We start from the raw sequence: 26,193 nt of genomic DNA, 5'->3' as shown, positions 1-26,193 counted from the left end.
GTGATGACCCTGTGTAAGTGTGTATCCCTTGGCATAGACAGCTAATCTGGATTTACATTGTAAACTACTTAATGTCATTTGGAGATTTGTCTAAAAGCGTTTGTTTTTCTTGTTTTCCTACTGATGACAATATTGTCAACAATTGGGTCAGTAGAATCCATTTTAATTAATATTTTCGGGCTCAGCACTGAGCAATCAAAAGATAAAAGTCTGAGCATAAATCCAGGTAGTTCTGACTGAGGCTTGGTATTCCCTGCACTATTGCTGTGTGGGAACATCCATTTGAACCCATGCAATCGTTGCACTGAATTTATTTATCTTCCCCAAGGATATTTTCCCTTGTTAGGGGAAGGTCGTGGAAGCTGGCTTGGCTGTACTAGTGCCAAAGATCCCTGAGATCTGCAACCCAGCACTGTGGCACTGCAAGCTGCTTTGCACTGTGTGATTTTGGGTAAATACTGCTCTACCCCACGGGAGGAGAGGGCAGCTAGGGGAGCTGGATGTAATCACTGCAGAATCTGAGCCAGTGCTCATACAGACGGGTGTGGGAACTGAAATGCTAGACTTGCGTGTGATGTAAGACTGCTTTGCACACAGAGGCTGTCCTACTCTACTTTTGACTTTGCACTTTTACCTGAAGTAGATTTATGACTTTATCTCATTACATAAGAAGATTGTGGGTGGAAGAATACGCTCTTCTTTTGTGGTCTGCCAAACCTTCCTGAAGGTTCTCATCATCCCCTTCTCACTTGCTAGGGACCAGCAGAGTTTGCATGTCCCAAGTGAGATGTATTGCCAGAGTGGTTCCCACTTCAACCCAATTATGCGTTGTAATAAACTTAATTTGCTGCTTTTTAATTTTATTTTTTGTTTCTACATGCACACAACTTTTACTCTTTTGCAACTCATTTTGCATGCTACTTTCTAGCATACTGCAGCCTACTCCCTATCCACAGCTCACAGGCTGTGAAACGCTTGTCTTGATACCAGGCAGGGCAGTAACTAGAGAACATGGGTTGTGGGGTTAAGGCTGCATGTAGAAAGTAACTCAGCCACCTCCCTTCCTGAGATCTCACAGCTTAACCTTCCTATGGGACATAACCAAAGTCCTACAACCACCTCGTTAGTATTTTAGGTTAAAAGGCTCAACAAACTGCTTTCTCAGAGCAAGAAATAGCAGAACTGGGCTTGGCCTGCCACCAGAGCATTGTGCATTTGCTTGTTGTTCTAGAAGTCGTGTTGTGCAGTGCAAACCAGCACCTTGGAGGACGAGCAGCCACCTGCACCGAAAGGTAGCAGCAGGCAAGCAGCCCTTGGCACGTGGAAAGTTACAAGCGGAAATTAGAGCAGCTTATTTCACCCCCACACGCAGCATTTTTTACCATCATTTCAGCTAGGGAAGATTACAATCTTTTCATATTCTCCCCCAACCTCTGCCAACCCCCTTGAGGGACACAGCCCCTGCTGTACTGCCCTCTCTTCCTGAGCGCTGCATGCTTCACCTCCGCTTTCATACCCAGCCAGCTTCCCATGAGGCTCCATTTTCTCCAAACGCTCCCACTCCTGGCCTTTTACAAAGACAATTGTGACCTCTTCATGTTTGTTTGTCCACCAGCTGTTGTTCTTGTACTCACCAAGTAGCAGGCTGCCTTAGACAGGGCTGCTCTCCTTGGCATAGCCCTACCTGTCCTCTCACAAAAAGGGAACAAGAAAGGCATAAGCCATAAAGAACACACAACTAGGTTTATTTTAATTCAAAGGACGAAGGACAATTAGACGGTTAATGTATGGAAGGGAATGCCAGAGTAAATCGAAAGTGTAAATGGGCAGAGGCAAACGGTAAGGCTTTGGCAGGGACACCAAGCTCTCATGCACTAGGTGATTTTGAATAGTGCTAGCTCATTGAAATCAGCTTTGCAGCACCTCTGAACCCAAACTGGACTGGGTATGGCACCTGGCTCAGAATCACACCTGTAAACAGACATGAAGGAAATGCTTTGAAGCATCAGTGATCCTGAACAGGTGTTGAAAAGCCCTGGTTCATGTGTCACATACTACTGAGCCCTAGTAAGAAACATGGGAGGCCCTCTCCTCTTCACCCTCCCCCCAGTTATTCTAAGCAAAGCTGAACCACAACAGCTTATCTCAGAGGAGTTGGCTGCTTTTTCTACGTACTTGAAATGTGCAAGTAGTCCCACTCTGCTTACCTTCAAGGATTAGTCTTAAGCAAAAATCTCAGGTATTTTTGTTGAAATTGGTGGCATATGAATCAAAATGGATCAAGAGTAATCCTATGAGTGTTTGCAGTGGGGTCTTGTTGAGGTCAGAATCTGTCTCGTCATTGCAAAGATAATGATGGCAAAAGTCAGTTATGGATTTTTACCTGTTGTTGCTAAGCAACATAATTGGAAATTACTTTTCTCTTTGCCAGGAATGTCTCTTCTCAACCTTTTTTTGGCTTTTTGAAGTGCCAGTATTCCTTGATCACTAACCACAATGAGTGTTAGATACGTTTAAGAGAACATTAACACCCACCCCTTTGGGGTCTTGTCAGTAACTATCAACAAACTGGTAGGTACTGGGAAAGATTCCAGTATCTCAAGAGTACTTACATTGCTTAGGCCCTAGCAGTTTTAGGCTGTCATCGCCTGTCCCTCAGTTCTGTGGTGGAGAGCACCACATACCCTTCCTGCATTACACCTTCTGTGCAAGCCTCTGATGATGTGACCTACCTGCTTTTTGTCAGCAGCTGCTCAGAGAAGACTGTTCAATGTGGGCCATTGCTTCCCGAATATGTTAAGTGAGCATCCTGAAGCCAGATGGACTGGCACACCAGTCTGGTTGTTATAGCCAGAATAATTTCTTGGTACCCACGGGCAAGAGTTCTTGGAGGTCCTGGGTTTGTACAGACCTGCAGAGCTCTGCTGTCTTCCCATTCCTGCTCTTCTCGAGTGCTCTGAGCCAGACCAGTGTGCTGGAAAAAGCACCACAGCTGGATTACTGCTGGTTCCCAACTTACAGGTACCTGTGACAATGCAGACCTTCTGCACGTGTGGTGTCTGAAAAGCCTCAGGTGCAAAAGTGTTTTGCTTATTGAGCCAAAACCAAGAACACACCCCTTAGTGTTCACATCAAGAAACACTTTGCTCTTAAATGTTCCTTCTTGGAATAGTTTTAGACTTGAGACCTCAACTAACTTTAAAGGACCGTGGGTTTATAATGCAGTAGCAATCCCGGTTTTCATCACATGGGTCAAGGTATTTTCTGGAACTCCAGGGAAACAGTACCAGTCTATGAGAACAGACAATATACATCAGATTCTGGTTTTTGTTTTTTTTTCCACCTTTCTTTTTCCCTTCAGTGGAATAAAGTGTTGTAAATCACTGACGGCCAGGTTTACTCACTTGTTACATTTATAGAACATACAGCAGAACACAAGAACCAATGGAGAGAAGAAGGGAAAAAAAAATCTGCATGCAACCAGAATTTGTCTTTGACAACACAGAAATAACTGGGTTTTCATGGTTAAAACTGTCTTCACTCAAGAGTAACTTCTAAAATCTGCATGTGCAATATTTACTGAAATTTAGACCACAAGCAGGACACTCACAAGGGAGGCCCAGCTCAGGGTCAGGTGTAAGCCTAGAGTCAGACTGTACCAGAAAACACAGGCACTTAGAGCTCAGGGAAGGCAGCCTGGGCAATCAGGAACTGTAACCAAGAAAAATACCTGAAATCCAGAGCCAAAATAGCTTTCTTGAAATCTTGAGGTTGTTTCTCTTGAATTTCTGCTTGTGTTTTTTGTTTGTTTATAGCACTCTGGTTGTATACTGTGGCTGAAGTTCCTGCTCCATCTGGTAGTAGCTATTGTGAATATTTTTAAGTTATACAGCGACATAAGTGAATTACAGGGATGTAGGTCAGTTCAAGGTGTACTCAAGTCCTGTATTCCTTAGAAAACGTTTCTGGGAACATATCATCATGCAAAATGTCTCTCTTCCAGTTTCTGGGAACAAAAGAACAGCAAACTAGTTGGCAAGTTCTGCAGGCTTACCAAAGCATGAGTATTTTCTACCACATGAGGAATGTCTTCATAGACAAAACACTTCTGTCTTAAGGAAACAGTGTAAAATGCGATCCGTGAGGGCAGGTTCCAAAATACTGTACTGCTTTATTTAATAAAAAGCTACGATGAGTCCAGAGGAAAATCCAGAGATGATTTAACTCACTTTTATCAAAATGTCAAGCATTCAGATAGCATTCAACATCAATGTTTTTGCCATTTCAGCTAGCGTTCTCATCTAAGATAATAGTACAAAACTACAGAGCATCTACCAAGTACAATCATCTCACAGATGTAACACACCGATCAATAGCATAACATCTGCAATTGATGTGTTTCAGTATAAAAACCCACATCATTTCAAAAGACATTTGCTTGAAAAAAGTTAAGTACATGCACGAGGAAAGGTGCAATTCTCCTTAGATGCTGTATAGTCGCCATACATTTTTTTCTAATTGCCAAGAAGTATGTACACTGTGTTCCTCAGTCTGCTGAGTGAAACCGCAGCCACGAACACTCACCTATGTTTAAAACAAGTCAAGCTCCAAGAAAAAGATGATTCTGAGGTAAGAACCATATAGGTCACCTTCTTTACAGAAGACAGACTTTCACAACAACCTGCAGAAATTAATGTAACTGTTTCCTTGAAGTTTTCCTTGAAGTTTTTTCAGCAAGTGCTGCTCTACTAAGACCTCTATTCTCCCTGTACAGGAGCTTGTTACAGAGAAAACACAAATGTCTGTGCCATTTGTGAATTAGGTGTAGAAAGCCTAAACCAGAAAGTGATCTTGGAGCTGAAGTTCTGAACTGATATTTTGTTGTTGAGAGGAAATTGTTTTAGTAAGTCCTGTTGACCCCGTTACTGAACATGAAGTGTAAAACAATAGCCTAAAAATAAAACCAGCTTTGATGCTGAGTAAATGAAATAACCAAAGGGAGAAAGGAGCAAGACAAGGATTAAAGCAAAAAGTCATCTTTTCAATCCAGTCTCTGCCACAAACATGGCAATTAAATTAGACAAACGAAATTATATCAGAACCTTTGTACAATTTACCTAAAGGAAGCCTAGAACGATAAAGCCTGCTTATTCTACTCTGGGTATTCCTAGAGACGTGATTAACACTAGGGTCACATCTATGTCAAACAACTGAAAAAAGGTCAATAAAGTCCTCAGGGTGTTTCCATCCCAGCTGTGGTAACATCACCATCAATATCGCTTATGCACATAAGTGTACTTCGTGTTGGCATAAAGCATGCTACTGAAAACCAAAACACCCAAATTATTTTGCAATTTGCAGGCAACGAAGACCAAACCTGCTAGTAGCTTTATTCTTGAGAACATCAGTAGTGCGTATTTGGACTTTTCTCAAGATGCATGCAGAGCTCATCCTGACATACAACCTTTGTTCACTATGCGCAGCATAGTGGTTGTATACTGTGGCGTGCTCACCAGAAAACAGGAGGCTCACGTTGCTTTAGATGATGTTTCTCATGACTTACAGGTCTAAATCTTTGCCAACTTAAAGCTAAGGAAAAAAAGAAATGCATCTTTCAGAAGCAAGATCTCCCAAAAGCCTGCAACTTTGCTCAACAGTGAGAAAATAAGCCCCAAAAATGGAAAATGCAAGAGACCCAGGAAGAGCTGACATTTATTCAAATGCTAATACCTAAAGATGTTGGGATACTGAACATTACCTCTCACCTAGAGAGACAGAAACGTATGCCCTTTGCTCCACAGGAGACAGCCACTGCTCACCTCAGTACTTTTTCAGGCTATATGGCAGACCGAGAACCGATTTGGGACCTGTAAAGGGTGGGGAATTCCACACAGCCGAGCTCGTGCGCTTGAAGTAGCGTGGTTTGCTTTTGTAAAAGATGTCCTCCAACTTGGGGCTTACGATTCTCCCAAAGAGCGCATCGACGTTGGGAGGGTTGTAGTACTGCCGGATTACTGCTTGGCTAAGCTGATTCCCTGGAGAAACAAAAGTTATCATTCTTTATTTATTTATTTTTAACTGAAATTGCTGTGCAGGCTGTTTGTATGCAGTGCATCCTGGCTCCCTTCATCTCTAATCACACAAATATTGCAACAGGAGAAACTCTTGTAGTTATATGACATTTTAAAGCTCCCTATTAATGCTTAAAGCTTCGGCATAGATCCCTTCCTTGGTGGGTGAGTATTGCACGTACTGAATTCTGCCCAGGAACTAGAATATGTTTGTGAGAAGCAAGGTTTCTCCGCTTCTCTTCCTACAGGTAAAATTAGTTTCAACACAAACTTTTAGCTCCCCTCGGGTAGGTGGAATATGAAACGATAATGGAAGCAAGTACTTCAGAACCAGGACAACACCCTGCTGCAACCTGGCCTACAACGTCTGGCAATATTTTTATTATTTATTTTTTTTAAGCCAATTGGTGTCAAGCACACTTCGAGGCCTAGTTCACAATTCTTCCATTCCCAATGGCAAAATGACACTTGCAGCAGTTAAGGTGGTTTTAAAAAGTTTTGAAAAATGTTTTTCCCCAGTGTTGTCCCATGAAGCTCCCAGCTGGTAAAAGAGCCCTCGACTCCACACTCCAGCCACGTCACTTTTAACTGTACAAGGACTTAACTGTACAAGGTGCATGTAGGAGAAATCGCGCAAAATCTTACACCACGTCTTATTATGCATCGGAACAAAGCTGCAGGAGGGATAGGCTGGGGGCACGGAGGACATTTTAACCTGCTACACATACCACTGGCCCAGGCAGGGATGGGCTTGCGAGGTTGGCTTTCATCATCAGTAGAGTCATCACTGTTCAGATCCATTCCATAATTATTGGGATTTATCTTAGGGGGCTTTGGGTCTTTCTGGAACTGTGGAGTCATCTGGTATGAACTGCAGACAGGTGAATTCTAGAAGATGAACGTATTACCACGTGTTAGATGCAGCAGCGCTGTTATACTTCCAAGTTGTACCATGACACTTACATATTAGAATACCTCAGTATTCCACCCCTTGCTGTATCACAGTTGCAAAACTTAACATTTGGTGCTTCTCAAGCTTTGGTCAAAGAACTTGACCCAAGTTCTACAGTTTTGACCCAAATACAACTTTGCACTGTCTTCTCCTGTCTGATTAGGCCACTTAATCAGCTATGTATGACACAGACAAACCAGCGGTACACATATCTAATGTAGATTCAGCACTTCCATTCATTATAAGCACGTCTTAAATAGATCTGTTACATCCTCAAAGCTGGTGCTGAGTAATGCCCTTTAAATATTTTGCAACCAAACTCCTAGGGTTGTTTAATAATTTTAAACTGAATATTACCTTGCACAGAAAATGCACATAGAACAAACTGCACTGTAATTTTGATGGGAACACTAAGACCGAGTCAAATGCAAGTCATGAGGGGAAAAAAAAACACAAGAAAAAACCCTTAAAACTACAAACTTCACCAACCATGAAGTATAAGTCAGTCCTTGACTAGAGGGACAAGTGTCTCTGAAGAGCTGAGAACAGTTTTGCTTTTTTCATGGCTTTGTACACATTAAAGTTAACTCACAGTTTGCTGTTTTTGCATTTAAAGATTGAAATACATAGCTTTACAGGGAGATAAAGATCCATATATTTGCCTTTGATATTCAAGGAGTACATTCACCTCCAGCATCATCTCACATTCCATCAGCTGTGCAGCACAACTGCAATCCTGTTTATTCCACAGACTCTGCTGCCACCCCGTGGCTGTTTCCAACTTTGAGTTTCAGTATCACTATTTCAGTGTACCTGCTGCCGGCAAGGTTCGCTCACTATTTAAACAGTGGAGTTCAGAGGGCGCAAGGCAACTTTAACCACTGCCTTATCCTAACACCTAGAAAACGCTGACAAATACTTGCTGCTTCCTTTCCCTTCTTTTCACTCCCCAGAAGTCGTTTAAGTACTCCAGGCCACCAAGAGTCAACCTCAGATACCCAAGGAAAAAAAAATTACAGAATCCCTTCTTTACTGAATGGGAATAAAAAAGCAAACGGTAATACTGCCCACAGTTATTACAGCATGCCAGTGCTGGAATCAAAGTTCTCCGATGTAATCTCTTGAAGAAATTTCACCAGAGGGAGCAGAGTTACCTCTTTTTTTTCTGGGTGCTGTGTTTGGGCTACATCTTTAGCCTTTTGTTCCTCTGGTAGTTTCTTCTGTTCTTGCTCCTGCCTCTTCATCTCTGCTAGCAACCGCTCCTCCTGCTGGCAAGCCGATGTCACAAGTGAATTAAGTTTACCTTATGAACTAAACTATGCTGTTAATCCAGGGATTCACATTTTTTATACACAAAAGAAATCTAAACATCTAATTACAAGTCTTTGTTACTAGTGGTGCTTTCATTAAGGAGAACTCTGAACTCTCTGAACTCAGTGCAGGCACTAAACAATTACGATGCAATGCTTTGAGCTTTCCTCACCAGTGGCACAATCTGACCTTCCTGTTTAAGAACATGATAACGTGATGACCTCCTGCTTTGAAAAACTTGCTACTGGCTTCTTCAGGACACAAACATCAGGTATCAGCTGACCTCTGAGATGGACAAGTCTGTGCTACTGATCTCAGCCTCTCTTCAGGCTAATAAACATACAAATACAGGAAGTATTTGTAAAGCCCAAGTCATCCTATTCTACAGCAACCATCCAGAACAAGCCAAAAGAACCTGCCCCTAGGCATGCTTACTCGTTCCTTCTGGATGTAAATAAACCAAGAGACTGCTAAGTCAAATGGTACACATCTAAAGTCGATAAATCCCACCCAGTCTTAGCAGCAGGACAAGCTGTACACGGGTCTGCCACCAGCTGCCTGTCATCTTCATAGCGCTAACTGACAGGGTGAGGCGGCTTCCAGGGCACGCAGGGATCCCCAGCAACAGATTCAGTTCCCTGAAAGTAGTCAGGCACCTGCTGTCAGTGTGCTAACACCACAGCTCTGTCAAGTAAAGACCTAGTGGACGAGATCCCCTGGAACACTGTCCTTAGGGACAAAGGAGCTGAACAGAGCTGGCAACTTTAAGGGTTTTTTCCTTCAAGCACAAGAACTCTCCATCCCCCTGTATAAGAAAGCGGGCAGGGAGGGCAGAAAACCGGGACGGCTGAGCAAGTACCTGCAGGTCAAACTGAGGCAGAAGAAGGAGATGCACAAGCAGCGGAAGCAGGGACATGTGGCCCGGGGAAGAGTCACAAGAAAGATTTCTGTAGGTACACTGGCCAGAAGACAAAGGCCAAGAAGAGTGCCCCCCCCCCCCCCCGATAAATGAGAAGGGAGAACTGGTAACAGACATGGAGAAGGCTGAGGGACTCAACTTCTTTGCCTCAGCCTTCACTGCCAGTCAGGCTTCCCACATCTCTCATTTCCCTAACCCCATAGATGAGGGCTGGGGGAGCAAAGTCCCTCCCACTGTAAGCAAAGAGCAGGTTGGAGACCACCTGATGAAAATGAACAGGTACAAGCCTGTGGGGCCCAACGCCATGCGTCCTACGGTCATGAAGGAATTGGCTAATGCAGTTGCCAAGCCTCTCTCCATCATATTCGAGAAGTCCTGGCAGTCAGGTGAAGTCCCTGGTGCCTGGAAAATGGGAAACATCACTCCCATTTTTAAAAAGGGTAGAAAGGAGGACCTGGTGAACTACAAACCAGTGAGCCTCACCCCTGTGCCTGAGGAGATCATGGAACAGATGCTCCTGGAGGCAATGGTAAGGCACATGCAAGACAAGGAGGTGATCCGAGACAGCCAGCACGGCTTCACCAAGGGCAAATCGTGCCTGACCGATCTGGTGGCCTTCTACAATGGAGTGACTGCACCAGTGGATAGGGACAGACCACCTGACGTCATCTACCTGGACTCCTGCAAGGCCTTTGACACAATCCCACGTGACTTCCTGGTCTCCGGATTGGAGAGAGATGGATTTGAAGGGCAGACTGTTCAGTGGATAAGGAATTGACTGGATGGCTGCACCCAGAGTGGTGGTCAATTGCTCCATGTCCAGGTGGAGGCCGACGACAAGTGGTGTCCCTCAGGGGCCTGTTTTGGGACCATTGCTGTTTAATCTTTATCAGTGACACAGACAATGGGATTGAGTGCACCCTCAGCAAGTTTGCAGACACCAAGCTGAGTGGTGCAGTCAGCACACCAGAAGGAACGGATGCCATCCAAAGGGACCTGGATGAGCCTGAGAAGAGGGCCCCTGTGAGCCTAACGAGGTTCAACAAGTCCAAGTGCAAGGTGCTGCACCTGGGTTGGGGCAATCCCAGACATGAGCACAGGCTGGGAGAAGAACTCACTGAGAGCAGCCCTGCGGAAAAGGACCTGGGGGTTTTGGTGGATAAAAAGCTCGGCAGGACCCAGCCGTGTGTGCCTGCAGCCCAGGTGGCCACCTGCATCCTGGGCTGCATCACCAGAGGGGTGGCAGCAGGGCAGCGGGGGGGGATTGTGCCCCTCTGCTCTGCCCTCCTGAGGCCCCACCTGGAGCCCTGCGTCCTGGTCTGGGGCCCCAGCTCAAGAAGGATGTGGAGCTGTTAGAGTGAGCCTAGAGGAGCCACAAAGATGCTCTGAGGGCTGGAGCACCTCTCCTATGGAGAAAGGCTGAGAAAGATGGGAATGTTCAGCCTGAAGAAGAGAAGGCTCCAGGGAGACCTCATTGCAGCTTTTCAATACTTAAAGGGGGCTTATACAAATGGAGAGCAACATTTTGCTCAGTCAGATAATGACAGGACAAGGGGGAATGGTTTTAAACTAAAAAGGGAGGTTTAGATTAGAGGTTAGGAGGAAATTGTTCACTCAGAGTGTGGTGAGGCACTGGCACAGGTTGCCCAGAGAAGCTGTGGATGCCCCATCCCTGTCTGGTTAAACTATGCCAGAATGACCAGTGCAGAAAATAACCTTATAAAGTCTACAGTCTGTACTTGTGTTTCTGCCAAAAGTGGTATAAATATAAAATTGGGATGTCGCTTCTGAAAAATCTGGAATTATTTTTTGATATAAGAGAAGTACAGATACACCCAGGCACAAAAAGAGAAAAGCCGAAGCCTTCAATTCAACAGGTGCATTATCTGTCTTTTCTTCTTGCTCTGCTGCCATCTAAAGACAGCGAGCACAGCTGCTGTCCATTCCAAAACGAACAGAGGACACACTTGACAGAAGTGCTTTATCTGGCTCTAGTTCAGAAGTGCAATAGCTTACTCATCAGGGTTCTTAACAGCTTCAGAGCTCAGCTGCTTCAAACAAGGGGCCACTGAAGTCAGAGGCATGTCTACTTACTTTCTTCTTCTCCATCTCCCTCTGGAGCTGTTCTTTAGCAGCCAGTACTTCCTTCTGAAGGCGAGCTGCCTTCTCTTGCTGTTCACGTTGCCTGAGAACCAAAGCAACGGACCGTTACACTCAAAATTGTACAGGGGTACCCTGCCATCTACAGAGCCTGCTGCAAACCCCAGCTTTTCAAGGCGCTCCCCATCATACTTCCTACACTGAGCTCAGAACTACTTCTTGGCAGCTCAGTACCCCCAACAGTCCAGAAATACCCAGCACAAAATAGGTCTTCAGTGCTCGGACCTTTCACTAGTGCCCTCTGTTCCTGCTTTTCAAAGTTCCAGCACAGAATTTAATTCGTAAGTGGATATTATCTTACTTTTCTGCTTGGATCCTCTCCTGTTCCTTCCTCTTCTCCAGCTCTCTCTCAGCAGCCAGCTGTTTCTCTCTCTCCTGTTCTGCCTGTCTCTGCTCAGCAATCTTCCTGGCACGTTCTTGCTCCTCTTCCTTCTTCTTCTGCATTAGCTCTTTGTGCCGACGTTCCTCCTCCTCCTGGTAAGCAGAAGGGAACTATTAACACCCCACTGTACAGGAACAGGCTCCAGAACAAAGAATCAGGATCACCTTATCTCACCAGTAGCAACCACCATGCTCTTGATCTTTGAAAGACAGGGTTAACTGAGAAATTTAACACTCGTTGATTCATAACTTAAGGCCTTCAGTAAGAATCTGTACGGAACTGTGGAAGAAATGCAGGTCACAAACACCACTAACAGCTCACAGGATATTGCAAGAGGAAGCACAACACTGCAGACAGCTTTGAGGACAAAGAGTTTCTCTGCTATCCTAATTTTTACTCATTTGGGTCGTTAGTACTCCTGGCTGGATTCCTTGCTCACAAAGACCGCGGCCATTCTAACTGCACGCAGGACAATAGGATGGGCTCCAGCACAAACCTGCAGAAGTGCTTTTTGTTTTCTGGCCTCTTCATCCTGCCTGCGCCTGGCCTCTGCTTCTTCCATTTTCTTGGCAGCTGCTTTCTTTTTGATCTTCTCTTCTGCCAGCCTTTCTTCCCGCACCTAAAACACACACAGCTAGCTGAATACTTAAGTTTCAGAAGGGACAGTGCTCTGTGAATGTGAATTACTGTGGCAGTAACTCTTAAAGATGCAGAGCTCCCACCCTCTTATGAGGTAAAGACTTTTTTTTTTGCCACCAGGAGTCAATGGGACCTGTGCTTTATTTTAAAAAGGGAACATTTAGGGAAAATTACACTCTTTTGCATCTTCACAGGAATAGATATTACTATTCTGGTACTTATACATCTAATATCACAAGTCACAAGAATGTATTGTAAGAAGCAGAGTAAATAAAGCAGATGGAAATACTGAAAGCAAAACAAATGATTGCTGCAGTCATATATGCAAATTGTCTGAAAATCTCAGACACAAGATATGGTCTGGAGGAAGTATGCTTATTTTCACATCTTCATCCATTAGTCAGCTGAGAGAACGACTTTTTAAGTAGATAAAGCCAGACTAATGGTTTTATCTACTTGAAGTTGTTTCCCTACATGACTAGTAAAGCCCTAGTAAAGCCCACTTAAATTCATAACTCTAGAAAATAAAGGTTTTCACCTGCCATTTGCTGTAACCAAGAGAAAGCTCAGAATCATTAAGCGCTATGTTTCTGGAAGTGTCTGCATTCAAACGTTCTCCAGTTCATTCTCTGAATTTCAGCAGCCTCAATTCCTCTTTCTGGAAGGCACACCAACATAGCATCATAGTGTAAGTAGGACGGTCCTTACCTTCTCAGTCTTCTCATCAAGTAGAGCTAGCTTCTGCTCAATGCGCCTTTTCCTCTCTTCCTCCATTTGCTCTGCCCGTTCCCGAGCTTGCAGCACTTTACGGAGGCGCTCTTCACGCTTCCTGTAGGACACAGCCCAATGTTATCGGTGTAGGCTAGCTGGATGAGTTCCTTCCGTAAACTTTATAACTCAAATATAAGGCAACAGAGACAGTCCTTGGGCAGCACAATATTCAATGTACCGGTGCCCTGGTTTCAGCTAGGATAGAGTTAATTTTCCTCCTAGTAGCTGGTAGGGTGCTATGTTTTGGATTTAGGATGAGAAGAGTGTTGATGACACACTGATGTTTTAATTGTTGCAGAGCAGTGCTTACACCAGGCCAAGGACTTTTCGGCTTCTCGCTCTGTCCTGCCAGCGAGCAGGCTGGGGGTGCAGCAGGAGCTGGGAGGGGACAGACCCAGGACAGCTGACCCAAACTGGCCAAAGGGGTATTCCATACCATCTGACATCATGCTAAACAATATATAGGGGTGGCTGGCCGGGGTGGGGGGGGCAGCTGCTCGGGGATAGGCTGGGCATCGGTCAGCGGGTGGTGAGCAATTGCATTGTGCATCACTTGTTTTCTACACATTATTAGTAGTAGTACTATTATCATCATTATGTGGTGCTTAGCTGCCGGCCGGGTTAAAGCACAACAACCGGGTAAGCTGTTTAAACATTGCACTATCTTTAAGCTCCATCTGAAACAGAGGACTTGAGGCAGAAAGCTGAAAAAGCAGTCAACTACGAAAGTTAACTTTTTAGTAGCATCTTAAACACTACGCAAACAAATACTGTCTTTACAGCGCAAGCAGACAAGAATTTTTGCTGCACATCTGGAATTTGCAAGACTAATAGCCTAGATACAGGCCCCTGCAGGACCAGAGAGAACAGTCCAGACAAGGTAGAAAGCTTATACTCACAGCTTTGCCTCCTCTAGTCGCCGTTTCCTTTCTTCCTCCACTTTTTGTTTTCTCAGCTGTTCAGCCTCTTGCTTTTTCCTCAGAATCTCTAGCTTCTGTCTCTCCTTTTCCTGAGATGGATTGAAACATGATTATACTCAGCTGACAGGGCTTCTTTCTACCTCAGCCTGCTCAGATTAATTAAGGACCCAGAGATAACACCATGGAACTGCAGCTACAGCCACAACCAAGGGATGGTAAGAAGCCTGAAACAGAGCTCAGGTAGCCTATGATGTGGTCATGGATGTCTGGGAACCGACGTGATGGACAACAAGGCAGTGGTATTAATCCTCGAAAGCAAGAGAAGAAGCTGAGTTGTTAGAACAGAAGTATCAGCTCCTAAAGTTCAGGCAGCTTCCACAGATTGCGGACAGAAAACACCGTGATTTATGTTGGTAAAAAGAACCAAAAAAGCAGTGCTAATGCTTGGCAATAACACTAACATCCTGCAGAGAGCGAAGAGGACAGATGGTGCTCTAGGAAACACATTGCTTACTTCAGTTCAGAGCTCTCACTGTCGTCTTTGCTTCCCACAAAGATTTATCTCGTGGTAAACCACCACCATTTAGACGGAGTGCTTGCAGCTTGTTTCAAGCACACAGTTGGCCCTATATATCATCCACACAGAAATGCAGGGCATTTTTCCCATTTCCCCAAACAATCCAGCTAACTCAGCCGAAGCCTGCTGTCAATTAGAAGAGCAAGATCCAACCATCACTACAGTCATGGCAAACACATTAAGATAAACTAATTTAATGCCAGACTGCATACTGCAAATGCCTCGTTATGACAACTCTAGTCTCAGTGCAAGCAAAGCCATTGATAAGCAGGGGGAAATACTCAACAGACTAATTACCTTATGCTAAGCTTCATGTAAATGATTGGTAATTAATATCCAAACTAACTTAGAGCTATCAATTACATCTTTCTGCTCTGGTTTTTCTTAGTTATGTCAGCCCCCAAATGGAAAAAGTCCTAAGGGGAAGTGACCCACAGTGGAACGAAACCTAAGATACAACTTCGGATGCAATCACAGCATAGGACCCACAAAGCAGAAGAGACTTCTCTTATCACATCAGCTCCTTTGCCAATACAGACACTAACGTCAGCAAGCAGGAACACCACTGAGATTAGAGGTTGAATACTCCACTACCTCTTAATGATAGGCTTCTCTTAGCTGCTGGAGTACAGCAAGACTCTGAGCAGTGCAACCCCAATAGCTTTAAGCGATACAAGGAAGTTCAGATATTAGATTCCCAAAATACAAGCTAGACGCAGGAAAAAGTTTCAGCAGTGCGCCCTCCTCTCCCTTCCCAGCTTCCCTGAAAGTGAAAACAAGCCCTAGATCTACCTTATTTTGCAGGCAAGTTATTGGGTATGAAAAGTATGAGCAATCTATGCTTGGCACGCTAGTTTCTAGCGCATCCCTAGGTACATCAGTGAAGCTACACCCCTGTCCCAGCATTACACTGTCAGAGCTGTATTCTGGAACAAAAACTACAGCGCACTGATTGAAACCTGCTTTTCACAAGCACTGACTTCTCTTCCAAGTCAAATAGCAAATCTAAATGCAGAGCTGGTACAGGAAAGGGGTACCCACCTGGTGCAGGCATATTCCTACTGTAAGTCCAGCCCATGCAATTAAATGGACATTACTTACGACAAAATTGTTCTGTGCAATCAGAACACAGAGAAAAACAACTCCATTTGCAAATATAGAACCGCATACACCCCAAAAACCACTCTGCTTGGGTTCTTGTGATGCTGTAAACTTCAGTGTAGTAACACCTAGGTAGAGGCATCTGCCTGCAGACACAAAGGCATGCCATCCATCTTCACTAAGAGCTGGCTGCAACAATTACACTCCCTTGATAATGGTGCCTATTAGATTTGGGTACTCAAATGCCTGTCTCACTGACACAGCGGTCTCCTATTAGACAAGCTCATGTTTCTTTCTGTAAGAACCTCCAAAAGTCTGATAAACCTCAGAATCCTAGAACATCCCGAGTTGGAAGGGACCTACCAGGATCATCGAGTCCAACTCCCAGGTCCCCAAAGGACCACCCAAAAATAAAAATAAATAAATAAATAAATAAATCAGACCATCTGAGAGCGCTGTCCAAAAGCTTCTTGAACTCCAAGAGCTCCGTACCATGACCACTGCCCTGGGGAGCCTGTCCTGTCCCAGTGCCCAACCACCTTCTGGGTGAAGAATCTTTTCCTGATATCCAGCCTGAATTGCCCCTGTCGCAGCTCCATGCTGTTTCGCAGAGCTCAGTGCGACAACCCCTTCTCTTGACCAGCAAGCAATGCCCTTCTTGATGCACCCCAGGATACAGTTAGCCCTTTTGGCTGCCAGGGCACACTGCTGGCTCACGTTCAGTTTGCTGTCAACCAAAGTCCTAGATCCCTTTCTGCAGGGCTGCTGTGCAGCATCTCATCCCCCAGTCTGTACATGATAGCCAGGGTTGCCCCTTCCCAGGTGCAGAATCAGGCACTTGTTCTTGTTAAACTTCATATCGTTGGGGGATTGCCCAGCTCTCCAATTTGTCCAGATCCAGATCATTTGTCCAGAGGTAAGGTCTCTCCACCCTCAACAGGGTCAACAGCTCCACCCAATTTGGTATTGTCCGTGAACTTGCTCAAAAAACTTTAAAGCCCTTCATCCAAATCATTTATGAAAACATTGAAGAGGACTGGTCCCTAAAATGGAGCTCTGGGGAACTCCACTAGCGACAGGTTGCCAGCCTGATGTAACCCCATTTACAAGAACCCTCTGGGCCTGACCCATCAGCCAATTGTTCACCCATCTTATGTTCACCCATCTTATTATGCTTTTATCTAATTGCATTCTGGTCCTTTTGTCCAGAAGGATACTGTGAGAGACAGTATAAAAAGCCTTACTGAAATCCAGAAAGACTGCATCAGCTGGCTTCCTTTGGTCAACCTAGATGGGTGATCTTGTCATAAAAGGAAATTAAGTTTGTTAAACACGATCTTCCCCTTGTGAAGCTATGTTGGCTGTGTGGTCCTTCAGGTGCTTTTCAATAACTCCCAGAATAATCTTCTCCATAATTTTACCAGGAACTGAAGTGAGACTGACAGAACATCGGGAGTGTAGATTTAAGAGGCATTTGCTAAGTTCTCACTCATTAAGAAAGTCCTAGAAAGGAGACTTTTGACATGCAGACTTGAGCTATACACACCCAAACTGCAGTATTCAAAATCCTCTTCGTTTTCATTTCCCAGTTATTTCCAGTTTTCCTTCCCCTGTTAGTTGCTAATACCACAAGGGAATGCTACAGAAATAAAGCTTAGAGTCTGAATCAGAAATCTTTAGGCAGCTGACTAGTAACAAGTTTACTTAATTTATGTAAATGTAAACAGAGAGCATGAAGTTGCTCCTTAGTTTAATATGGGTGGGAAAGGCTATTTTGCATCTGTGCTTTACCTTAGACACTCTTTAGACCAGCATCTACCAGCTTACAACAGTCTTTACCTACCTTGGGATCAGTTTGGAGAGGAACGTTGTGCCTGATGAAAGACTTTATTACTCCATTTCTCCCCACAGAACTTGGGGTCATTAGGAGCTGGTTCTTCTGCACAGTGTGCAAAAATGTTTTGAAAGGACGTACAACCTAAGAGAAGAACGCCAAAAAATGATGCTCAGGTGTCGGTAGGAAACAGTTCTTGGGGAAGTACAGCAGGGTTGTAAGGATCTTACTTTGCTGGCTGGACAGGTAGGGGATGGGGTCTTTCTTCTGGGAGGAGAAAGCCCTCCATCTTCTGCTTGCTGATTGTCATAGCGTTGATCCACAGCTCTTTTGTAACTTGGTTTTCTCCTGCAAGGAAAATATAATCTATGATACACCGCAAATTCTCCCGATCGTCTCAAGTTCAGGTTTTAAACAAAGATCATAAAACTACCGTATCTTTAAAGCTACTTCATTGTGTATACTCAAGTAGTTATCTAACAAAATTTCCAACGTGATAGAAGATACAAATTAAATCATCTTTTCACAGAGGCAGAGAAAACTTCTTGCAACTTATTGCAAGAGTTCCACGGTCACAAATCACTGAAGCCCTTTAACAGCGTTTCAGTGTTGAACTTGTTTTGAACAGGGGACTGGATTACAGACCTCCACAGGTACCTTCCAACCTGAACAATTCTGTGAGTATACCTGGCACTTTGGGGTGGTTCCAGGGTCTCCCCGTTCTTATTTATGTTGCTTTCTGAAAGAAAACGGTTCAACAGTTAGTTCTAGTCCCCCCAAAAATCCCTTCCAACATTGCTTTGAAAGCAAACAACAGATTTAGAAGCTAGCGAAATAGGAAAAAAAAAAAAAAAAAGGCTGCCATGCAATATGCACAGCAGGATCTTGTCGCTTGCTTTCAGAAGTAACCATACAGTATCATACAAACCTAGATATACAAAACAAAGCAAAGCTGCCTGGAGTTACACACAGAATACAATTTGTAGCAATACACTATTGAGTTTTGCACAGATACAGTGCAACAGCTTGCTTCAGAAACAGGACGCAGCCAGGTCCCCCATAACCTGAGAACATGCAACCCTCCATCTTCATGACATCACAGCCTGTTTCCTTACATTTCCCAGGGTGGAAAATGACAAGTCCAGCACAGGTTCCTAGCTGCTTATCTCTTCAAACAAAACGTGTTTCAAATATTAGATTACTCTTTCAAATTGGGCTTTCAAATTGACTAGCAAGCCTTTCAAACTTCCAGTCTCCCAAAGTCACAACTATTTAAAATTCTGCCACAAAATCCTCTGGCAGTTACCGTTGTTGTTCATCTCCTGCGGCTGTTCCTTTCCGTTGACAGTCCGAGAGCGAAGTGACATTCGGGGACCTTCGAAATCCTGTAGGAAAAACAAATGGGTTTCAACACAACTCTCGCACAGAAACAGGCAATTACTGCTTCAAGTCATGACGTCAGGCTGGCACAGACACTGTAATATTACCAGAGGATACAGAGATACCAGAAAGCATTAGTATCAGCACCCAGAGTGAAGTCTTGATCTCCAGCTGTGAAAAATATCTCGGGACACCATCTTAGCAAATTCCTTGATGTCACGTCATCAGCAGAAGCACAGACGTTAACACAGAGCATGAGTATCTGCAATGAGGGATTGACTGCTTAAACTGAATGGACGAACCCAGACTACTGAGGACAAAAACATTCCTAGATGGAAACCTGTTTACATTCGCTGGTCTTCTGGCAAAGAACCAGGCAAGGCCCATTTTACTTAGCAATGATGAACAAACAAGACAGCAACGACAAATGGCTCATTTCCTTGATTTATCTATTTCTATTATTAATGAGATATGCGCTGCTGCTTGCCGCCTTTGCACTTACACAAAAACAAAGTTACTTCTGTTGTGATAACGGTGTAATATGCCAGTGAGAGCAGACAACGCCCTTTGAAATCTGCACTCTGCTTGCAATGCAAGCATTAATTCCATCCCCCAAACCCGCCTTGGCCAGCAGGTAGGCTGGCAGCCATAAAAGATTTGGGTACACAAGGAAAAAAGAAGGATGGAAATTTCATCCTCTGCATTTTTTATTCTTTTTTTAGCATCACATCCTAAGGCTAGGTATAGGAAGCATCTTGCTGGCCAACAGAACCACGTGGATCTGGTTAATTTGATGTCAGGCCTGAGAAAAACCTGACCTTTAAGTAACAGCATGCATAAAGGTATGATCTTTGTCTATAGGAACGTATAAAGACAATTTCGTTTTTGGAAAGGTTGCTGAGTAGCCACATTTTCCCGCTGCTCATAGCTGACAAAGGAAGCCTCCAGAAGGAACCAAACCACAGTTGGTTTGCTCTGAAAACTGCCAATAGACAGATAGCTTATTTCACCATGTTACTTTATCCTGAAAATGGAAGGGGTTACAAAATCCCGCTCCTGACAGCAGTGGCATAGAAATAAAACATGAGGATCGAGGACAGACCGACTGCACTATGTGAACTAGATTGTACTTATGTGTTATCAAGGTACAGAAACAAAAGACAAAGATCCTCTTCTCGCAGATCTGCAAAACTGTCGCTTCATTTTTTTCCTCTCCACATTTTCACTTTAAGCTTTTCCACACCTGAAATTCAGGCTCATAAAATCCACAAGCACTAGAAGAACTGAATTTATTTGAACTTGTGCAGATCTGCTGAGAAGCACAGCAATACAAGCACATATAAGCCTGTCCTTGCTTACAGAAGTTCGAAGACCACAGAGCTCAACTTCATTAATTCAGTCTTTTCTTACTGAAAATTATTCTCAGCAGTACACTGACAGAATCCTGGGATTTCTTCCTCATGAAGGCAATGACAATTCTGGAGGGATATGTTTTGACCTGAATGAGATTTACAGATTTCTGTGGTTGTCAAAGACAAGCTGACAACCTTTCAGCAATCTGCAGGACTCGTGAAAAGGTCAAAGGAGCTTTAAAAACACAGAAACCTTAGAGAAACGGCAACAGCGTACCAACTCTGCCCAACTAAAAAAAAATATTAAATTATAAGGAGATTGTTTAACCGTCTAGGTATGAATTCAGGACTGAATTTTCATACAATATATCTCCAGCAAAACAGCCAACAGAAAGCAGGCCTCTACTTAGAATGCCAGCAATACCAAGGACTGAATTCAGTGCTTGTATGCAATCATTTACATCACTAAAATGCATATATTTAAATATATTTATAGAAGATAACGATGTTAGTTTTGAAACTAGCCTTGGCTTTGAAACATCAGAGATTGTAACACCATATAGGATGCTTACCTTTGCTTGCATCCAAAACAAACCTCATGTCAGGTGTGCTCATCTTCTGAAGTAAAACTTGACTGGCTTTTATTTTGATAATTTTGAACACTGTGATTAAAACAGACTTGCCAGCATCAGATTTCTCTCTAGTCTGTTCATCAGAACCAGGTGTGCTATGGATAGGCTCATGCCTGTATCTGAGCTCAGTGCTCTGCACTTGCTTTATTCAGGTGCTGTGCATGAGATTGGCTGAGTCTGGCTGCCTGTGGTCAGAGCTCCCCAGTCCCACAGTGATGAATTAGAGATGTACTCATCACATTCTGGTCACAAACCAGTGCAAACGGGAATGCTTTTAACCTCTGCGCAAAACTTACCAACTTTGTGGGGGTACAAGGTCCAGGAGGAGGTCTAGAAAAAAAAGAAAAGGTGGCTATGGTTAATAACACTGAGGAAACTGGGAGAAGACGTGGTATCCACAAGCCATGCATTTTATATTAAGAATTACCACTGGGGAGAAAACAAGAACAAACAAAAAACCCTCCCCAAGCATGATATTGATGGTTAAAAAAATAATCTTGAAGTACTCACCCGGTTTTGACAATTGTTTCTTCATCCTCTGGTACCTCTTCAGAGCTGGAGCCTGGAGAAAAGAAAAAAGGGTGCCAAAGTTATAACGTACAGGCCAAGACACTCTACAAGGTCCACTCAGGACTGCTGTCTGCTCTGCCTCCTGAGTTATTGCCTGCAATTCAAATGCACGCTGCTTCAAGCAAGGGCACTTAATACACCAAACACTAGAAAAAAAATGTTGTCTGCAATTTTAATATATTTTCAATTACAGGTGAGTTCAAAGCGATATTCAGAGAGCTGATGTTAGGAGTGGCCGGGTTTGGGCTCCGACTCATTTTGCATGGCCACGTCCAGATATTAGCAGCGGTAAAACCAGCATTATTTGCAGAGCGCTGCTCCCTGCTAAGCACTCCAGCTGGCGCAGCGGTAGCTAGCTTTCCAGTACCAACACAGGCTGGGAAATGCTGTTAATAATTAAGGCAGAGCCCCAGACTGAGAGGAGTAAACACAGCCAGACATCACACAGAAAGGGAAAGTCAGGAGTCTGCTCCGCAACATCCTTCACTGCTGGTATTGAAGGAAACGCAAGCCCACAGGCTGTTCACATAGCCAGTGCAAGATCTCATGCATCAGAGATGCAGCGGGCATCGTGTGGTTGATTAACACCTGTGCAATTAGCCATCTGCTTTGGGCTTTCAGACATTATTAACAAGCTCGCCTGGAGCTGTCTGAAGCACCTCATTTCCTCTCCTTACACCCCAAAAGTTTGACTGAGCAAGAGATCAGTTATGTCAAGCAGTGCTGAGGGAAGACATAAAGCCTTCCTTAAGCCTCCCAGACAATCCAGACCTGGACAACACAGACCGATCATTTAAACTGGGCAGAAAGTGTTAACTGGGTGTCTCTTCAAAGTTACCAGTGGGAACAGTTCCCTACAGCTTCATTTTTACAGAGGGAGCCCTCGACACAGCTAGAAACTTGGACAGAACTCCGCACTGCCTGGTTACCGGTACAGGAAATCCTACAGGAACTGCAGTGCTCTGGTTCTGGAAAAACATTTTAACGAGAGCAGTTAAGCTGAAGTGGAGAAAAACACCTTGTCCAGATATATCCTTCCCCAGCCAAAACCACTTAATTCACGAAAAGTCTGTTTTAGACAATACAAATACCACACAGCTGTAACGCTGCCGATTAACACATAACAGTAGCATTATTTCAGCTGTCCTAGTTCTCCCATCAAACAGACAAGTACGTTTTGCAGAAGAGCCAACTTTGCCTCCATTTCTAACACCCTGAACTTCAGGGGAAAGTTCTCTCGTCTCACTTGCATTTCAGGAGCCATTTACTAGCCCACCAGTTACTAGCCACTTCACTGAGCTTGCAAAAAGGAGAGGTTATATCCAGCACTTCTCCTGCAGCAAAGTCAGTGCTTGCATTCCAGCAGCACAGAGCAACGCTTAAACCACCGAGTTGTCCCTCACAGAAACCTGCCTCTATACAGACTAAGCGTGAAAAACCATTTTAAGAAATTTGAGAAGCTCAGATTCAAAATTTCTTTCTCAAAAGAGAGACTCCGGAAGAAGCAGATTATTTGTAAAAAGCAGTGAATGCACACGCGATAACTACCCTGTTTCCCAGAAAACAGGCAAGACATGGCCCATGCTGCTCTTAAAGAGCTACAAAAAGCAACAAACCCCATTTGTCAGCTTTCTCCTCAACTTTGTCAGCTATCACCACAGGAACTCGGATGTTAAGGCTGTTCTCTCACACGATTAAAAAAGCTGAACTTGCAAGCCACAAACTTGATTCTCAGTTCTTTAAGCTCACCCCCATGTAGGTATGTAACTTTCCCAGCCGCAGAACCCGACCACACGGGGTGGTTGCTGTAAAAGCAGCCCCATTCGGCTGCATGCCATGACCAGGATGTGAATATACAAGAACTGTTACCAGAAAACTGCTGCTTCCTGAAGTAGGAGCAAGCCTCAACCATGGGGCAATGTTCTGCAGTGCCTGGCAGTTCCCCTGGTCCTGGCAAGGCTCCTGGGACTTCCCCTGCAGCTTTTGGGGCTGTGTCTGGAGGGGCAATACATTGCGTTTTACCTGCTGGCTACTGTGTGGATTCTCCTAACCACAAGCCCTGGAGCTACGGTCCCGCACAATGGGAAAGCAGTACCTCAACAAAATGAGCAGAAACAGCACAAAACAAACTTATCTGGTGACATTCAAACTTACCGTTCATGCCATTGGAGGACACGGACAAGTTCTGAGGTGCCCTGCTCTTGACCACTGTCCTGGCAATGGATTTTCGAATCAGACTTTCCCTCTTCCGGGCTCGTGAGTATTTCTCTGCCAGCGAGGTTCTGGAAATTGTGGAAGTTTTACCCAGCAGGCTTCTGCGCACAGAGCGCCGGCTCTGCCGAGAGCCCGTAGGAGTCCCTGGGCTGTCCCTCACACGCTGGGAAGGTTCTTTGTCAGCCCCTTCGTTATGCTCCTGCACGTGAGCAGAGACATCCATCTCCTCCAGCCTGGGCTCTTCACTTAAAATGATCGTAGTATCAGCTGCTTTTGCTGTCTCCCCCTTAGACACAGTCTCGCTTTCTCCTGCATCTTTTGCCTCAGGGGTGGGAGGGACCAGCAGCTCAGGTGCTGCTGGCACAGGCTGTGGTTGGGGAACACTGCTCTCCTCCGGATGATCAGCATCGGAGCTCAACAGGATGCTTGCAGAGGGCTTCTCTGCTGGTTTAGAGGCGCTCTTCTGGATGTGTAGCTCAGCGCTGTTACGATCGCTGTGGCCAATTTCTACTAAGGGAATCATCCCTTCGCCCAGACGGTCAGGAAGTAACTCTGAGTACTTAGCGGGTGCTGCAGCCTTGGAACTCATCAGCTGCTGGGAGACGGTTTGAGCTGAAAAGAAGCTTGAGGCTTCTTTGAGCTCAGTGCTGAGCAGTTCCAGGTTTTCTTTATTTTGGAGTCGCTGGGAAGATCGCTTGGAGGGTACCAGTTTGAGACTGCTAGTCCTCCTTCTCGATAATCTAACAACAGAAACAGCGCGTTAGAGCGGGACTGGGCACAGGAGCAGACCAGAACTACCAAAACAGTCCCTTTGCAGGTCAGAGCGTGCTGCTCCCAGACTGAAACAGCAATACGAACGGATTGTTTGCCTGTGTCTCTATTTGTAAGGTTGCTGTGTTAGAGTTAGGTCAAATTGTGCTGGAGGCTGAGTGTGTCTGAAAGCCCTTCTGTGAGAAACTAAGTTGTCACTCTGCAGTAGGAAGCTAACCTTCCGTATTCAAAGGTAGTTGTGTAGTCATAAGAAGGAGAAATGCTAAGTAGGTAAGTGGACAGTAGAAGGCCTCACTGTTCCAAAATAAGGTAGAAGACTGAGAGAAATAGAATGAGCAGTGTGAGAACAAAGATCACAAGTTCTCAAAACATAAGAAAGGAGAAAAAAAAAGGAGGAAAAGGAGAAATCAAAGGGTTGAAAAAAAAAAGTATATATATGGTATGGAGGAGCATCGAGTAGCTTGTGAACCTGCAGTACCCAGCCAATGAGGAAACAGGGGAGGTGATCAGGTGTCGGGTAATAGGGAATAGAAGGTTATGATACGTTCACTATAATGCTCTCCTAATTGGCAGGATGCCCGCCATTGCAATCGTGAATAAAATAGCTTCACAGAAGGTCCTGTCTGAAGAAAATTACTGAGATTTTTCTCGTGCTTCCATGCACAGACAGGAACGCGCAGAGAAACAAAGGTAGAAGCAGGTTTAACATATAAAGAGCTGCAGAAAGTAACTAAAACAACACGATTGCTTTTAGAAGAAACAGTGAGAGAAAGGAGAAGTGGGAGACACAAAAGGGACCCATGTGAGGGAAAGAACAAACAGGATGCGTGAAAGGGACCCGGGTGAGAGAGCAGAAATTCGAGACACAAAAGGTGAGAGAAAAAAGGAACGGGGCGCACGACAGGGACCCCGATGACAAATAACAGCCTGTCCCCAGCCGAACGCTTGCTGCTGCAGCACGCCCAGCCCACGGGCTGTGAAGCGCGGCGTACCCCCGGACCCTTAACGCTAAACCCAGAGGCTGCAGGCCGATAACGACCTTTACAACCCGTTATCTCCGGGCTTCCCCCCTCAGCCCCCGGAGGAGCCCCGTCGGGCCCGGGGGCTGCCTACCTCCTCCTGCCGCCATCCCCCTGCAGCGCCGAGCCCCTCTTCTTCCTCTGCCGGCTCTTCTGCGACGGCGTCTTGGGCATCAGCTCCGGCTCGTCGCTGTAGTGGCTGCGGGGAGAGAAGAGGAGAGGGGAGGTGAGGGGAGGTGCGGGCGGGTTGCGGAGCGCCGTGAGGGGACGCAGCGGGGCCGTTACCTGCCGAACATGAGCGCCGCCTCATCGCGGATCTCCCGCAGCCACAGCAGGTCCGTGTCGTCCACCTGCCGCAGGAAGTCGGCCAGCAGCCGGCCGCAGGCCCCGGGGAGCTGCTCGGGGCCCGTCATGGCGGCCAGGCCCAGCAGAGCCGTCATGGCCGCCATCGCCTCAGCGCCAACCGCTCCCGGGCCGCCTAGAATTCAAACGCAACGCCCGCCCCCCGCCGTGTCGTCACGGCGCCCTCAGCCTATCGCCGCCGCGCTCGCCGCCGCGCGCCCTCTCCTATTGGCTGGGACGTGGTGGGGGTTTTGGTCCTTCCTCATGCTCGCCCGC

General features: G+C 45.3%; 1 protein-coding gene across 5 annotated transcripts; it reads right to left on the bottom strand.

The window, feature by feature from the left end:
* Window positions 1-1,721: 1,721 nt before the first annotated feature.
* Window positions 1,722-26,078, bottom strand: INCENP (inner centromere protein). Of its 5 annotated transcripts, XR_010831846.1 has the most exons (19): window positions 25,861-26,078; window positions 25,670-25,774; window positions 23,726-24,525; window positions 21,512-21,563; window positions 21,298-21,331; window positions 18,944-19,022; window positions 18,325-18,376; window positions 17,868-17,985; window positions 17,647-17,781; window positions 14,105-14,214; window positions 13,143-13,263; window positions 12,292-12,414; window positions 11,715-11,887; window positions 11,348-11,438; window positions 8,178-8,291; window positions 6,800-6,959; window positions 3,731-6,035; window positions 2,733-2,974; window positions 1,722-1,971 (listed from the first exon to the last, which is right to left on the bottom strand). XR_010831846.1 is itself a non-coding variant. In XM_048077169.2 (18 exons), exons 1-17 carry the CDS (start codon window positions 26,022-26,024, stop codon window positions 5,821-5,823), a joined length of 2,646 nt encoding a protein of 881 aa, XP_047933126.1. In that variant the 5' UTR covers window positions 26,025-26,078; the 3' UTR covers window positions 3,068-4,006; window position 5,820. The 5 variants fall into 5 exon arrangements, 3 of the variants coding, with proteins under 3 accessions (XP_047933126.1, XP_047933073.1, XP_047933255.1); XR_010831845.1 differs by having other exon boundaries at window positions 1,722-2,974; XM_048077169.2 differs by lacking the exons at window positions 1,722-1,971; window positions 2,733-2,974 and having other exon boundaries at window positions 3,068-4,006; window positions 5,820-6,035.
* Between the last annotated feature and the right edge of the window lie 115 nt (window positions 26,079-26,193).

The sequence above is a fragment of the Anser cygnoides genome, chromosome 5 (assembly GCF_040182565.1).
Source record: "Anser cygnoides isolate HZ-2024a breed goose chromosome 5, Taihu_goose_T2T_genome, whole genome shotgun sequence".
NCBI lineage: Eukaryota > Metazoa > Chordata > Aves > Anseriformes > Anatidae > Anser > Anser cygnoides.
The sequence above is the reverse complement of the archived record's forward strand: the minus strand, read 5'-3'. Positions and strand labels throughout refer to the sequence as shown.

Excerpts from the sequence above, each read along its gene's own strand:
- INCENP (XM_048077169.2), bottom strand. The coding sequence starts at position 26,024 with ATGGCGGCCATGACGGCTCTGCTGGGCCTGGCCGCCATGACGGGCCCC. Across the intron at positions 18,377-18,943 it reads GCAGGAGATGAACAACAACG|AAAGCAACATAAATAAGAAC; the intron begins GTAACTGCCAGA and ends GTTTTCTTTCAG. Across the intron at positions 14,215-17,646 it reads CTCTCCAAACTGATCCCAAG|GAAAAGGAGAGACAGAAGCT; the intron begins GTAGGTAAAGAC and ends AATCCATCTCAG.